The sequence below is a fragment of the Vigna radiata genome, unplaced genomic scaffold (assembly GCF_000741045.1).
Source record: "Vigna radiata var. radiata cultivar VC1973A unplaced genomic scaffold, Vradiata_ver6 scaffold_329, whole genome shotgun sequence".
NCBI lineage: Eukaryota > Viridiplantae > Streptophyta > Magnoliopsida > Fabales > Fabaceae > Vigna > Vigna radiata.
The window spans coordinates 54,065-64,151 of NW_014544176.1; the positions used below are offsets into that span (position 1 = coordinate 54,065).

The 10,087-nt window shown below is 38.7% G+C and overlaps 1 protein-coding gene and 1 pseudogene across 1 annotated transcript; both read left to right on the forward strand.

The window, feature by feature from the left end:
* The first annotated feature begins 892 nt into the window (after nt 1-892).
* On the forward strand, nt 893-8,816 carry LOC106755506 (annotated as a pseudogene).
* An 801-nt stretch (nt 8,817-9,617) lies between these two features.
* On the forward strand, nt 9,618-10,001 carry LOC106755508. The gene has a single exon (XM_014637677.1). The coding sequence runs from the start codon at nt 9,618-9,620 to the stop codon at nt 9,999-10,001; it is 384 nt and encodes a 127-aa protein (XP_014493163.1).
* The last annotated feature ends 86 nt before the right edge of the window (nt 10,002-10,087 follow it).

Below are 10,087 nucleotides of genomic sequence, written 5' to 3' on the forward strand. Positions count from 1 at the left end.
TACACTCATTCCCTGAAGGAACCTTCAGGACTTGGGAAGCTGTAGGACATAAATTTATTTCTAAATATTTTCCACTTGCAAGGATCAATCAAGGGAGGCTAGAGATTTCTTCATTCAAGCAGGGAAGAGAAGAAACTTTTGGAAGGGCATGGAATAGGTTTAAGGGCTTGCTAAGGAAGACCCCAACTCATGGGTTTGACAAGGTTTCATATGTGCTTGCTTTCTTGGGAGGCCTGTGCCGTCAGTCAAAAATGATGATAGACGCTTCAGCGGGAGGAAGTATAAATAGGAAGACTGAAGATGAAGCCTATAATTTGATAGAACTTATGGCGGAGAACGAAGAAGCACATGACATGCAGGATGATGCTATTCAAGAGCTTTCAATGATTCAAGATAACATGATCACACAGCAGCTGGAGGAAATGACAAGAAGACTTGCTGAGTTATCACATATATGTATAGAAACTCCACAAGCTCCACAAATGTTCCATTTCAATCTCATTCAAAGAAGTACAGAATCAGAAGAAACCTTTCAGAGAATTATGAAGAAAAGTGTTTGTACTAATGATTGCATGAAGAATGATAGGGGGGAAGAAGCTTGCGAAATTGTTACTAGAAGTGGAAGAATTGTAAAATAAAGAGAGATTGAGGACAAAAGAAGTATAGAAGAGGAAAGGAATCAAGAGGAAGAAAAAAATATGTGGAATGAGAAAAAGAAAGAAGAAGATGAAAAGCTCAAAGAGAAGGAGTATGAAAAACCTCTACCTTACCCAAGATATCTTCCAGAAAAGATAAGAAGCGACAATTTGATCATTTCATGGAAGTTTTTAAGAAATTGGAAATAATACATCAAGGGAGATGTAAGGAAGATGCACCGTGAGAATGGAGGTGTATGGACGCTTGGAAGGCAGCTGAAATCAATGTAACAGTGGCGGCAGCAGCTGCAGATGCTGGAGGAAATTCTGGATCAGATTGGCTGGGATATTTGGAGGAGAGGCAGCGGGTTGTGGTGTTTATGGTGAGTGGAGATGGAGGCTAGCTTGGAGAGGTGATTCACAACTCAAAAGGCTTCCTAGAGTGGAAGAAAGTTGCAATGGAAATCAAGCTAAGAAGATGACTCTTGGAGAGGAACTTGCTAAACATTTCAGCAGAGTTTCAACAATATTATTCCAAAAGTAAATGATACAAGCTATGCCAAGGAGGTTTTATAGATCAACCTCTCGATCAGGCAAGGAAAAGGCCTAGAGCCATGTCAGCATACATGTGCTAAATGTGTGGCTTTCTACAAGCCCTTATTACAACACATGAAATTAAACAAAGAAAGAAAATCTGCACATGTGGAGGAAGGTCTCATAATGCCACCCCTATGATGATAAACACACCCCTCCTTATGTAGCAATGTCCACTTTACCCTTCACCATGCTCTTGGGTTGTTCTTTATTTGGTGGGCTTGGGCCCCGCGTATCAGGAAATAACCATTCATTTCTCCGAAGCCATCCAGCAAATACCCTCTTATTCGAAGTTTTTGAAAGAAATCATTACGAAAAAGAGGAAATATGCTGAGAAAGAGACAATTGAGGTAGAAGGGAATTGCAGTGCTATCATTCAACGGTCACTACCTCCTAAATCCTCCGATCTTGGAAGCTTCACTATTCCTTGTGCTATTGGAGAGCTAGAGGTTGGAAAAGCTCTGATTGATCTTGGAATTAATGAGGATCCTAAAGAACAATTTTGTTTCAAAACTCTTGTCAATCAACTCACTGAAATTGAAAGGAAAATAGGACAAGAGAAGATTCAAAGAGAATTGCACAATGCTATGGTCACTAATGAGTTGAAAATGTTAAGGGATGAACAAGCTCAATATAGAGAGAGAAGCATGAGTGGAGAGTCACAAAGTGAACAAGAACACTTAGGAGTAGGAGATTATTACCCTTCTTCATCAAGAAGGCATAAGCGGGAATTTAACACTCCCCCTCCTCCTAAGGAAGTCAATGTGGTATTGCCTCACTTTCATGGCAAAGATAATATTGAGGCTTACCTAGATTGGGAAATGAAGGTAGAGCAAATCTTTGCTTGTCAACAAGTGTGGGAGGAAAGAAAAGTCTCACTTGCTACCCTTAGCTTTCAAGGGTATGCCATGTATTGGTGGACTACCCTAGTCCAAGAAAGAATGAGACAACAACTTCCTCACATCAAATATTGGAATAAGCTTACAACTGCTCTCAAGAAAAGACACATCCCTTCTTACTATAAGAGGGAACTTATGCATAAGCTCCAAAGGTTGCAACAAAATTCCATGTCTGTTGAACAATACAGACAACAAATGGGATTATATATAATGAGAGCAGGAATCACAGAGGTAGAAGAAACTACTTTAGCTAGATTTTTGAGTGGGTTGAATTTGGATATAAGGGATAAAGTTGAACTTCTACCTTATAGAGATTTGAATGAACTTGTTCAAATGTGTATAAAGGTAGAACAACAAAATTTGAGGAAAACTTCTGCCAAAAGATTTTCATCTCCCTTTGAACAAAAAATTACCAAAGCAAAAGAACCCCTCAAACCTCTAGCCACAATAGTTGAAAGACCAAACAAGGAGTCCTCTTCACACACTCGCACAAGTGAGATAAAATGTTTCAAGTGTCTAGGTAGGGGTCATGTGGCTGCACAATGTCCTACTAAGAGAACCATCATTCTCAAGGGAAAGGACATTTATAGTAGTGAGAGTGAGTCTCCTACTAGTGAAAGTGAGAGTGAAACAGAAAAAGAAGAGGAATTGTTTGCGGATGATGGTCAACTTCTCATGGTGAGAAGGGTGCTTAGTAGTCAACCAAGTCTTGAACATCTATCACAAAAAGAGAACATCTTTCATACAAGATGTAAAATTCAAGAAAACCATTGTTCTCTCATTGTTGATAGTGGGTCTTGTTGCAATTGTTGTAGTACAAGATTGGTTGAAAAGTTGAATCTTGAAGTAATACCCCATCCTAAACCTTACAAACATCATTGGCTAAATGAAGATGGGGATATCACAGTCAAGACTCAAGTGAAGCTGGCTTTTTCCATAGGGAACTTCAAAGATGAAGTTATTTGTGATATAGTTCCCATGGAAGCTTGCCATGTGTTATTGGGAAGACCATGGCAATTTGATCATAATACTATACACCATGGTCTAACCAATACCATCACAATCCATCAAAAGGATAAGAAATTTGTGCTTCATCCNTTGACTCCTGCCCAGGTGGCTCAGGATCAAGCACAAATGAAGTCCACAAGGGATCAGGAAAAGAAACAAAAGAGAGAAAAAGGGTCAAAACAAAAGAAAGAGAGTTGTGAGTCTAGTGTTGCCTCCAAGGTTACTCAACATGAAGTTCTTTTAAATAAAAAGACTTTAATCAATACACTTCAAGTTGAGCAACCTTCATACCTCCTTCTTTGTCAAGGAACACTNACATGCACATCTAGTGATTCTAAGACTTCTACTCTATCTCTTCCAATACAAAAGCTTTTAAAGGAATTTGATGATCTATTTCCCAAAGAAATTCCAATTGGGCTTCCACCTTTAAGGGGAATTGAACATCAAATTGACTTCATTCCAAGGGCAACTCTTCCTAATAGGCCTGCCTATAGGACTAATCCCCAAAAAACTAAAGAGATTGAGTCCCAAGTTCAAGAGTTACTAGATAAGGGCTTGGTTCAAAAGAGTTTAAGTTCATGTGTTGTACCTGTATTATTGGTACCAAAGAAGGATGGAAAATGGCGCATGTGTTGTGATTGTAGGGCTATCAACAACATCACAATAAAGTACAAACATCCCATCCCTAGACTTGATGATATGTTGGATGAATTACATGGAGCTCAAATTTTCTCAAAAATAGATCTTAAAAGTGGCTATCATCAAATTCGAATTAAAGAAGGAGATGAGTGGAAAACTGCTTTTAAGACTAAATTTGGATTATATGAGTGGCTAGTCATGCCTTTTGGTCTTACAAATGCTCCAAGTACATTCATGAGACTTATGAATCATGCTTTAAGGGATTGCATTGGGAAGTTTGTAGTTGTTTATTTTGATGACATCTTGGTCTATAGTCAAGATTTGCACAACCATGAAAAACAATTGAGAGTTGTTTTAACAATTCTTAGAACCAACAAATTGTTTGCAAATCTTGACAAATGCACCTTTTGTGTTGATAGTGTCATCCTTCTAGGTTTTGTAGTCAATAAAAATAGGGTTCATGTTGACCCTGAGAAAATAAAAGCTATCCAAGATTGGCCTCCCCCAAAGAATGTAGGAGAAGTTAGGAGTTTTCATGGATTGGCAAGCTTTTATAAAAGATTTGTACCTAACTTCTCTAGTCTAGCTTCAACACTCAATGAGTTGGTGAAAAAGGATGTTACATTCATTTGGGGAGACAAACAACAAAAATCTTTTGAGCTACTCAAAGAGAAACTCACTCAAGCACCCATTCTAGCTCTTCCCAACTTTTCAAAAACTTTTGAGTTAGAATGTGATGCTTTAGGACATGGAATAGGTGCGGTTTTATTACAAGAGGGACATCCCATTGCTTATTTTAGTGAAAAACTTCATGGGGCTTCTTGTAATTATCCCACCTATGACAAGGAACTTTATGCTCTTGTGAGGGCTCTTCAAACTTGGGAACATTACCTTGTTTCCAAAGAGTTTATCATTCATAGTGATCATGAATCACTTAAATATTTGAAGAGTCAACACAAATTGCAAAAGAGGCATGCTAAGTGGTTAGAATTCATTGAACAATTCTCTTATGTTATCAAATACAAGAAAGGTAAGTCTAATGTTGTGGCGGATGCCCTCTCAAGAAAAATTAACCTTTTAGCCACATTGGGAGCTCAAATTCTTGGGTTTGATAACATAGCTGAATTGTATTCACAAGATCCTGAATTTTCCCATATGTATGAGGAGTGTCTACACAAATCTCAAGGAGGGTTTTATGTGAGAGAGGGATATCTTTTTAAAGAGGAAAAAATTTTTATTCCTCAAGGATCACATAGGAAGCTCCTTGTCAAAGAGACACGTGAAGGGGGATTAATGGGACATTTTGGGGTAGAGAAAACTCTTGGCATGTTAAAAGAGAGATTCTTTTGGCCTCACATGAGAAGGGATGTTCAAAGGCATTGTTTTAAGTGTATCACTTGTTTGGAAGCAAAGTCTAAATCAATGCCTCATGGACTTTATACACCTTTGCATGTTGCTTCAACCCCTTAGGAAGAAATTAGCATGGATTTTGTGTTAGGAGTTCCTAAGATTAATAAGGGTTTTGATTCTATATTTGTGGTAGTGGATAGATTTAGCAAAATGACCCATTTTATACCTTGCCACAAAATAGATTATGCAAGTAACATTGCAAGGCTATTCTTTAGAGATGTGGTCAAACTTCATGGTCTACCTAAAGTAATCATTTCGGATAGAGATACTAAATTTCTTAGTCACTTTTGGAGAACCTTATGGTCTCGATTAGGGACTAAGTTATCTTTTTCTACTACTTGCCATCCTCAAACAGATGGTCAAACTGAAGTAGTAAATAGATCTCTCTCCACATTGCTTAGGGTAGTTCAAAAAGGGAAATCACAAATATTGGGATGAATACCTTCCTCATGTTGAGTTTGCCTATAATAGAGTAGTTCATGGAACTACTAAGCTATCTCCTTTTGAGGTTGTTTATGGGTTCAACCCTTTGACACCTATGGATTTGATACCTCTTCCAAATTCTATTGATTTTGTTCATCAAGAAGGGGTATCTAAATCTATGTTTGTTAAAGAATTACATCAAAGGGTTAGAACTCAAATTCAACAACAAAATGAGAAATATGCCAAGGTACATAATAAAGGAAAAGAAGAGTTGATCTTCAATGAAGGTGATCTAGTTTGGATTCATCTTAGGAAGGAAAGATTTCCACAACTAAGAAAATCCAAACTCAATCCTAGAGGAGATGGACCTTTTAGAGTGGTCCGGCGGATCAATAACAATGCTTATCAAATAGATCTTCCGCCAGAATATGGAGTCCATTCTACTTTTAATGTATCTGACCTTAGACCTTTTGCAGGTTATGATTCTGAGGAAGAGGATGTTTCTCTGGATTTGAGGACAAATCCTTCTCAAATGGGAGGAGATGATACGCGGGGTCCTAATAGAATACATCCAGGTCCTATAACCAGACAGATGGCTCGGCAACTACAGCAGGAACTTAACAAGCCAACATCAAAAGGTCAGATATTTTTCACATGTTTTGCATGGAAGCCAGGAGACCAGGATCAAGAGCTAAGATGGTCCAAGGAAGGAAAAGGCTAGAAGAACAATATTTGCACATGTTTGGGCACGGCATAGGAGCTCATCCAAGTTGACACACATATCACGTGCCCCTTTAGAATAGGTTTTATTTTTCACATGTTAGAATAAGCCTTCTAGAAGGGCATTACATTTAGCACATGGTTGTACACGTGGAATTAGATCCACATTTCTTGGAGGCACGTTTTCTCTTTGCATTGCTGAGAGGTTGGTCTATAAAACCTCTAAGGCAGCCCATGTAATACACTTTTGGTATTTTTGAGAGTATTGAAATGCTGAGCACATTGCTTCCAGCTCTTTCATCACCGAAAGTCCTCTTATCTTGTGCTTCCTCCATTCAATCCTCTAGCTTCCTTCCAATGGTAAGGGTCGTCTGAGCTAGATCCATTCCATAAAAGCACTTCCTCCACTTCACATAAACCAGCCTACTGCCTTCCGTTGCATTCTCATCCTCCAAACCTTCCATTGATTCCGCTGCTGCGTGTTGCCCTGGTTGAATCTCACGGATCTGGTCTATGGCTCAAGAGAGGAGCTATCAACTTTGATGTGTTCCAAGCTATGTCACATCCCAAGGACGACAACTCATGTTTTCAGATGGACCTAGTGGAGGAAATCTGTATGAGTCAAGTGAATAGAGTTCATAATGTCTCCATGTTAGAAAGAACTTTAATGAATGAATGTGAGAATCTGAATGAGGAAGTGGATATATCCCACCAGAGATGTATCCAGGAACTGGAAGCAGCAAAAGAAGTTTCACCAGAAAAAGTACCCTTCGATCAGATAGATTGTATAGAAAAAGCTTCGGATAGTAAGATTGAACTGAAGGAACTGCCCTCACACCTGAAATATGTGTTCCTGGAAGATCACGGAAAAAAACCTGTCATTATTAGTGCTTCATTATCTCAAGAGGAAGAAAGAAAATTGGTGGAAATTCTTAAAGAGAACAAAGGAGCCATCGGTTGGTCGATTACTGACCTCAAGGGTATAAGTCCGACTTATTGTATGCATAAAATTCTAATGGAAGATGATTATAAGCCTGTTGCTCAACCGCAAAGGAGACTTAATCTTGTCATGAAAGAAGTTGTGAGAAAGGNGGTATTGAAGCTGTTAGAAGCAGGAATTATTTATCCAATCTCTGATAGCAAATGGGTAAGCCCAGTTCAAGTAGTTCCAAAGAAAGGAGGAATGACTGTTGTTCACAATGAAAAGAATGAGCTTATTCCAACAAGGACAGTTACGGGTTGGCGGATGTGTATTGACTATAGGAGATTAAATACAGTCACCCGGAAAGATCATTTTCCTTTACCTTTTATGGATCGGATGTTGGAAAGATTAGCAGGGCAAGCTTATTATTGCTTTCTTGACGGATATTCAGGATACAATCAAATAGTGGTAGACCCTGAAGACCAAGAGAAAACAACATTCACTTGTCCCTTTGGTGTTTTTGCCTACTGAAAAATGCCATTTGGATTATGTAATGCCCCTGTGACTTTTCAGAGGTGTATGCAAGCGATCTTTGCTGATTTTATGAAAAAAAGCATTGAAGTCTTTATGGATGGTTTTTCAGTTGTTAGAGATACTTTTCAAAGGTGACTGTCTAATTTGGATGCAGTTCTCAACAGATGTGTTCAAACAAATCTTGTCTTGAACTGGGAAAAATGTCATTTCATGGTGACAGAAGGTATCGTACTTGGCCACAAAATTTCAGCCAGGGGGATTGAAGTTGATAAAGCAAAGGTTGAGATAATCGAAAAACTCCCACCACCAACAAATGTTAAGGGAATACGGAGTTTCCTTGGTCATGCAGGATTTTATCGACGGTTTATCAAGGATTTCTCAAAGGTTGCAAAGCCTTTGAGCAATTTACTTGCTAAAGAGACACCATTTGTGATGAGTTCAGAATGCTTGAAAGCTTTTGACAGTTTGAAGCAGAGACTAATTTCTGCCCCTGTAATTGTGTCACCTAATTGGAATAAAGAGTTTGAACTTATGTGTGATGCTAGCGATTATGCTATATGGGCTGTGCTGGGACAGAGAAGAGGAAAGGTGTTTCCTGCTATTTACTATGCTAGCAAAGTACTGAATGAGGCTCAATTGAATTATGCCACCACAGAAAAGGAATTCTTGGCTATAGTGTACTCATTGGAGAAATTTAGATCATATCTTGTTGGATCTAAGGTGATCATTTATACAGATCACGCAGCTATAAAGTATTTACTGAAGAAACCTGATTCAAAGCCAAGACTGATTAGATGGGTACTTTTGTTACAAGAATTTGACATTGAAATTCGTGATAAAAAGGGGAGCAAAAATATAATTGCTAATCATTTGTCCCGGTTAGTCAATGAGGAAGTGACTAGTAAGGAGAAAGAAATCTGGGAGTCATTCTCAGATGAAACTATTTTGTATATTCAACAAAGACCCTGGTTTGCTGACCTAGCCAATTTTAAAGCCGCAGGTGTTATTCCAGAAGGACTGAATTGGCAATAGAAAAAGAAGTTTTTATATGATGCCAAGCAATTCATTTGGGACGATCCATATTTGTTCAAGATAGAAGCAGATAATCTGTTAAGAAGATGCGTTACTGAAGCAGAAGCATAAGATATTCTGTGGCATTGTCATAATTCTCCTTACGGGGGTCATTATAATGGAGAACGCACTGCTGCGAAAATTTTACAAGGAGGATTTTATTGGCCAACTTTGTTTAAAGATGCTCATAATCATGCTTGAAGCTGTGACAAATGCCAGAGAACTGGAACCATCTCAAGGAGACATGAAATGCCACTACAGGGAATTTTGGAAGTTGAAGTCTTTGATTGCTGGGGTATTGATTTTATGGGACCATTTCCTCCGTCATTCAATAATGAATACATCTTGGTAATTGTTGACTATGTGAGTAAATGGGTTGAAGTTGTAGCATGTCCTAAGAATGATGCTAACACCGTGATCAAATTCTTAAAAAGAAAAATATTTTCGCGTTTTTGAACTCCCAGGATCCTCATTAGTGATGGGGGATCCCACTTTTGCAATGCTCAGCTAGCTAAGGTACTTAAGCATTATGGAGTGAAACATAAGGTAGCGACACCTTATCATCCACAGACAAATGGCCAAGCTGAAGTTTCTAACAGGGAAATTAAAAGAATTTTAGAAAAGACTATCACCTTTTCAAGAAGAGATTGGTCGCAGAAGTTAGACGATGCTCTCTGGGCATACAGAACAGCCATGAAAACTTCTATGGGGTTATCTCCTTTTCAGTTAGTCTACGGAAAAGCATGTCATTTGCCAGTTGAAATGGAACACAAAGCTTGGTGGAAACGTGGCAATCAGCTGCTAGAACTCGAAGAATTGCGGTTGCATGCATACGAGTCATTCAGGACTTACAAAGATAAGGTGAAGTTTTATCATGTCAAGAAGCTTATGAAGAGAACTTTCCATCCAGGAGATTTGGTTCTCTTATTCAACTCGTGGCTAAAGTTATTCCCAGGGAAGCTGAAGTCAAAATGGTCGGGACCTTTTATGGTGAAACGTGTATTCCAGAGTGGAGCAGTGGAATTAGAATCTTCAATCGAAGATGATCAGCAACGGAGATGGATCGTGAATGGCCAAAGACTCAAACACTATGTAGGAGGAGACGTAGAGCAACTTGCCTCAGTCATGATGTTGGTAGATCCCTGAGGTTTGGGTCAGGCTCGTGACGTTAAACACGCGCTACTAGGAGGCAACCTAGAATTTCTTCTTACACTTTTGCATTTTAAATTCCT

What these genes read in the sequence shown, in the direction of transcription:
- LOC106755508 (XM_014637677.1), top strand. Translation starts at nt 9,618, where the DNA reads ATGGAACACAAAGCTTGGTGGAAACGTGGCAATCAGCTGCTAGAACTC.